Below are 6,683 nucleotides of genomic sequence, written 5' to 3' on the forward strand. Positions count from 1 at the left end.
CTGTGGATGCTGCTTTATCATCTGAAATGATTCAATTTTCTAGTACCCAGGAGATTGAGTTTGTCGGTGTTAAAGTAAATTTTAAATCTTTTAATGCTTTCATTACTTGTTCCTATATTCCACCATTGTCAGACATGGTGGTATATTTAAATCATTTAGAGGCAATTCAGTTTGTCTCCTCTTTAGTTTCGAGTCAAGACATGCTCATAGTTGTAGGTGATTTTAATTTACCCGCTTTAGCATGGTCACTAACAGATGAATCTACCACGTTGCTGCCCTCTTTGTCACATGACTTTATTGATGGCCTTCTAGGCTTATCTTTATCCCAAGTCAATCCTGTCTTAAATTCTAATGGAAAATCGTTAGATCTTATTTTTGTATTGGATTCTTCTTATTGTAGGTTTCTAGGATCGAACCATTTGTTCTTCCAGAAGACAAATTTCATCCTACATTAAATTTAAAAATTGATTTGCCCTTGCTTTCACCATTACTTGGTTCAAATGAGTTACCACTAACTAGGTGCTTTCGTAAGACTGACTTTGCCAGCCTTAATGAAAACATTGCTACTACCGATTGGTCTTATCTGTACAATTGTAGTGATATGAACTCGGCTGTTCGTTTTTTCTATGATACTCTGAATTCACTCTTTGATATTTGTGTGCCTCTTGGTAGGCTGGAGCGGCTTAACAAACCTCCCTGGTTCTCTCGCGAGCTATCCAATTTGAAAAATGTGAAGACACGATATTATAAGAAGTTCCAAAAAACACGTCGTTCATCAGATTATGCTCTGTATACAGTCGCTCGTTCAAAATTCATGATGCTTAATACACAATGCTATAAGAATTATCTTCAGCGGTGTAAGCTTCAGTTTTCTTCTGACCCTAAACAATTTTATAATTTTGTTAATTCTAAACGTAAGACCTCTGTGCACCCATCTTTTTTGTCTTTTCAAAATAAAAAAGCGAGCACTGATCAGGCAATTGCCGATATGTTTGCGAGTTTTTTCAAAACAACTTATTCCTCAACGGAATATCGAGCAAGTCCGTATCCTTATCATTTAAAAAAGGCTAATTGCATTTTCAATCCAGTGATTGATGAAAGTTCTATTCTTACCGAACTTAAATTAGTTAAACCTGTTTATTCTCCGGGGCCAGACGGTATTCCTGGATGTATACTCAGGTTCTGTGCAAACGCATTATGTAAACCCATTTTAAAATTGTTTCTATTGTCTGTAGAATCTTCCTCTTTTCCATCTATTTGGAAGGAGTCGTATATTATTCCTCTGCATAAAAATGGCAAAAAGTCCGAAGCCTCTAACTATAGGGGTATCTCAAAATTGTCCGCTATTCCGAAAGCTTTTGAGAAAATTATAACTTCTCAATTGCAACATTTTTGCAGCTCTATTATTTCGCCATCCCAACATGGGTTTGTGAAACGTAGATCTACAACCACTAACCTTTTAGAATTTACATCAATAATTATCAAGGGGTTCAAAAATGGTAAACAAACTGATGTCATATACACTGACTTCAGCAAAGCCTTTGATTCCGTTAATCATACCCTATTACTTTCTAAGCTGAGCGACATTGGGTTTCCACCCCTTTTCCTTTCTTGGGTTCGAGAATATTTAACAAATAGAAAACAGAAGGTACTTTTTAAGTCTTCTTTTTCCGTTTCCATTTCTGTGACTTCTGGTGTACCTCAAGGTAGTCATCTTGGCCCTCTGCTCTTCACACTATTTATTAACGATCTTCCATCAGTCATTGTTCATTCGCGTGTGCTTATGTATGCTGACGATGTCAAGCTTTGTCTTACTTATAAAGATACAGATTCATTTAGTCGGCTACAAGCTGATCTTAAAAACTTTCAATCCTGGTGCCAGTTTAATCTACTAAATCTTAACACTACCAAATGTAAGGTAATGACTTTTTTTCGTAACTCTCCTCAACTGGTCACTTATATTCTAAACAACAGCCCTTTAGAACGTCTAAATAATATGAATGATTTGGGCGTACTTATGGACCATAAGTTAAATTTTAACACCCATATTTCCACCACGGTCGCAAAGGCCATGAGTGTCCTGGGTTTCATTAAAAGATGGTCAAAAGAATTTGATGACCCCTATACAACTAAAGTTCTTTTTACTTCGCTTGTCCGTCCTATTTTAGAGTATGGATCTTGCATTTGGTCACCTCAATATGAGTCGCACCAGATTAGACTAGAATCCGTTCAAAAGCAGTTCTTGCTATTTGCTCTTCGTGGCTTAAGCTGGGATCGCAATGTCAATTTGCCTTCGTATTCTAGTAGACTTCTCTTGATTAACCTTCCGTCCCTAACTAACCGTAGAATTATGCTTGGTGTCATTTTTATGCACAAGCTCCTAATTGGTGATATCGACTCGCCTGAGTTATTAGCTCAGGTGAATCTGTCGGTACCATGTAGACGGAGTAGACATCCTTTAATACCTTTATCCCTTAGTCGTTGTTTTCTAACTATGCTATGCATGAACCTTTTAGGGTCCTCTGCTCTGATTACAATCTTCTATCCCCTGTAATCGGCTCAGAGTTTTCTATTAATATGCTTAAAACATCTATCCTATCCCATTTAGTTAATAGATAGCTATAGTATTATGTGTTTGTCTGTCTTTTCTATTGTGAATTTTGTCCACGCGATTCGTGCCGTGCGTTATACGGCTGCACCCCTCGGTCGGTCGGGTGGGAGGTGGGCAGTTATCTGCTTGGGCTCGCGCGTAACAGGCTTTGTCCTGGTGTCGTAGAGGCCACTTGAACGTACTGCGCATAGTATCGTCAACGTCCGCTAATCTGAAAAAAAAAAAAATCTTGCTAAGCCTAACAATTAAATTAAACGTGTAGGATGGAAAAAATTATTTTTTCTATTTTATTTTAATTTAGGTAATTTAAAAATCCAATATTGATTTTTATGCTTTTTATATTTATTATAAATTAATGTTGTATTCTTGCGCTTTTTGATTAGTATATACAAAATCAAAATTGATTAAGTTCAAATCGATATGTGTATAAATGTCAGACCTTTAAAAATATAAACAAAAATTATTGAATATTAAATCTGGATAATGTATATGACTAGTACATAACCATTATATGCCCAATATAACGGTTTTATAATAATTAAATGACATATATAATATATTTATACTCATAACCGAATAAAACACATTGAATAAAAAATCAAGTTTAATTTAGAAAATAATAATCTCAATATCGACATGACTAGTTTGTGGTCCTGAAAAGGACCGATTTGTATCAAAAATGCGCTTTGCGTTAAAATTGTGTTCGAAATAGTTACTCTGACGGTAACTACACGAGTAGATTTAATTTAAGCACGCTCGCCTCGAATACGTCTGGCTAGTTGAATATCCTTAGGCATTATGGCCACTCGTTTGGCATGGATTGCACACAAGTTAGTATCTTCAAATAGGCCAACCAAATAGGCTTCGCTAGCTTCTTGTAAAGCCATAACTGCAGGTCTCTGGAAAGGCATGTCGGTTTTAAAGTCCTGAGCGATTTCACGCACTAAACGCTGGAATGGCAATTTGCGAATGAGCAGTTCTGTGCTCTTCTGGTAACGACGGATTTCACGGAGGGCAACAGTACCGGGACGGTAACGATGTGGTTTCTTTACACCACCGGTTGCTGGAGCTCTCTTACGTGCTGCTTTAGTAGCCAGCTGCTTCCTTGGCGCCTTGCCACCAGTCGATTTTCGAGCAGTTTGCTTAGTACAAGCCATGTTTTCACTACACTTTTTATACCCTTGCAAAAAGGGTATATTAATTTTGGTCAGAAGTGTGCAACGCATAGAAGGATGCATCTCCAACCATATAAAGTATATATATTCTTGATCAGCACGACGAGACGAGTTCAAATAGCCGTCCGTCCGTCCGTCCGTCTGGATCAACGCAAACTCCTCTTAGACCGTAAGAGCTACAGAGCAAGGATACAATTTTGCATGTAAGCTTGTATATACTGCAGGCGTTGTATATCTCGGATTCAGCAGGATCGGATCACTATATCATATAGCTCCCATACAAATGATAAAGTCACGAACAATGACTTTTCTTAATAACTTTGTTATTTTCTGAGCTATTGTGAAATTTAATATTCGTGAGTTAATTACACATATAAACGACTGTGCTAAATTTGATCAAGATCGGGTGACTATATCATATACCTCCCATAGGAACGATCTTTCGAAAACAGTGACTTTTGTCAATAACTTCGTTACTTTTGACGCGATTGCTTTCAAATTAAACACATGTTAGTTTATTATATCTGTTAATGACTGTGCCGAATTTGATAAAGATCGGGTAACTATATCATATAGCTCCCATAGGAACGATCGGTGGAAAACAGTGACTTTGATCAATATCTTAGTTTATTCCTATGCTAAGATTGTAGGCCGTTCTTTCGGAAACATTAGCCTTTTTAGCTTAAACGTTTTTCCACTTTTGATGGCTATAGGTAAGGAAAGAGTTACCAAAAATGTTGCAAGGGTATACAAACTTTGACGCGGTCGAAGTTAGCCCCGGCCCTGTGGTTTTTTTTATGTTCACTCTTCACTGTTCAAAACACAATAAACAAGCCAGCTCGTTTGGTGCCTGCTTTTATAGCAAAATCAGGGTGGGTTAGAAAGAGAAAGAGAAAAAAACATTCGCGTTCACTTTCTGACGAAGCATCTGAGCGAGATGCAACATATTTCTTACTCTCTCGTGTTTTCTTGATTTTTGGTATAAATAGAAGCGATGGCAACACATACAGCATTAGTTTATTTCTGACTCTTGTGCAGTGCGTTTATAGTGAAAAGTGAAAAATAAAAATGACTGGTCGTGGCAAAGGTGGAAAAGGATTGGGAAAGGGTGGTGCTAAGCGTCATCGTAAAGTATTGCGTGATAATATTCAAGGTATCACGAAGCCCGCTATCCGCCGTTTGGCTCGTCGTGGCGGTGTGAAGCGAATTTCTGGTCTTATCATGAGGAAACTCGTGGTGTCCTAAAGGTATTTCTTGAAAATGTAATCCGCGATGCAGTAACCTACACGGAACATGCCAAAAGGAAGACAGTCACTGCGATGGATGTTGTATACGAATTGAAGAGACAGGGCCGCACTCTTTATGGATTCGGTGGTTAAAATATTTATAAACACCAAAATGTATTAACTACAAATTATGCCCTTCAAAAAATCGGTCCTTTTCAGGACCACTAAAGTTATTAATCAAAAGAGAAAAGAAAAAAAAATGGTATGTGTTCTTGTTTTATCAATTTTAAATTTTATAATAAAAAAAAATAGAACAGGTTTAATAATTATTTGAGTTTATAAATATGTATATACAAAAAAATAAAAATTAATAAAATTATTATTCAAAAAAAAAAAAAAAGCAACAAAACACAAAGAATTTATGCACAAAATCTCCTTATTTTTAGTTGCACAAGAACCGAATCTACAATATAAAATTATTATTATTAAACTATCTGATGTGTCAGACAAATATGTAGTAGCCCTCTTTAATAATAATAATTTTAATTGCATTTCGGAAAGAATGTTTTCTTTTGTTTGTTTGCAAGAATAAATGAATAAGGGGTTATTGCGTACTACGCAGGCTTTGTACAGGCTTTTTCATTTAATTTGATACTTTGATTGCGAAAAGACGTGAATATTTATATTCACATAAATATATATACATATAGACATATATATTTGTGAAACACGTGCATATTGCATCACCATTAAAAAGTACAGTGACTGCACAAGGCATTAATATACATATTTGGCTAAAGTGAATAAAAATATTAGTGAATATTCGAAGAATAAGGTGATACAAAATTAAATTTAGTGAAAATATTAGAATTTAAACACCGTTATATATATTTCAGTTGAAATTTATATTTCGGTCGCGTGGCGTCGACCAAGCAACTTTTGGCTTTCAAGCAGCCTTGGATTTTTCATTTTCTTTGGGACAATTTGGTTGATTGTACCCCAGCCCAATCGCTGATATTTTCTTCGTTGGATCAAAAAAAAAAGAGACATGTCTTAATAACCAGGACACCAGGGAGCCTCGGATTTATTTTGTCAACCCTTCCATTTCATCAATAATCATCGCCATGGGCCAGGCTAAAATAGTCTGGTGATGAAATGACGCAATTCCCCGGCTAATACCAACATTATACACCCAATTTGAGCGAGATCTACTACTTTTCGATTTCTTTTTGGTGCATATGCATACTTAGTAGTAGTTCTGCTACCTTTTCTTGTTTCATCTGTACGCAATGTATGGCGTAGCATCCCTTTGGTTTGGATACTACTTTTTTTTGTTGCACCACGGCAACACCTTTTAATACTTTTTTTTTCTTCTTTTATTAACGTAAATTTTGCTGATCTAAAAGAAAATTCAAATGAATTATTAGTTTAAGTAACGTAACGAAACTTTAAATATTATTAAGATTAAGTCCCTATTTGGTTAAGTAAAATACGTTTTCCTTAGTAGGAAACCTAATGGGTATGTAATGCGTTGAGATTGGCTTTGTTGCATTTCATTTTTCTAATAACTAAATAATACAGCAAATCCCTGCAGCATCGATGGGCCCAGAGATCGCACCGTTGGATAAATCGTGAGTTAACACACACATGTATATACATATATAAATATTT

The 6,683-nt window shown here is 35.9% G+C and overlaps 1 protein-coding gene and 1 pseudogene across 1 annotated transcript; one reads left to right on the forward strand and one right to left on the reverse strand.

Annotated features, from left to right (window-relative positions):
* Nucleotides 1-3,286: 3,286 nt before the first annotated feature.
* Nucleotides 3,287-3,768, reverse strand: LOC6646542 (histone H3). Its single transcript, XM_002069179.4, has one exon. The coding sequence runs from the start codon at nucleotides 3,766-3,768 to the stop codon at nucleotides 3,358-3,360; it is 411 nt and encodes a 136-aa protein (XP_002069215.2). The 3' UTR covers nucleotides 3,287-3,357.
* A 1,023-nt stretch (nucleotides 3,769-4,791) lies between these two features.
* LOC26529084 lies at nucleotides 4,792-5,236 on the forward strand (annotated as a pseudogene).
* The last annotated feature ends 1,447 nt before the right edge of the window (nucleotides 5,237-6,683 follow it).

The sequence above is a fragment of the Drosophila willistoni genome, unplaced genomic scaffold, assembly GCF_018902025.1.
Source record: "Drosophila willistoni isolate 14030-0811.24 unplaced genomic scaffold, UCI_dwil_1.1 Seg169, whole genome shotgun sequence".
NCBI classification, from domain to species: Eukaryota; Metazoa; Arthropoda; class Insecta; order Diptera; family Drosophilidae; genus Drosophila; species Drosophila willistoni.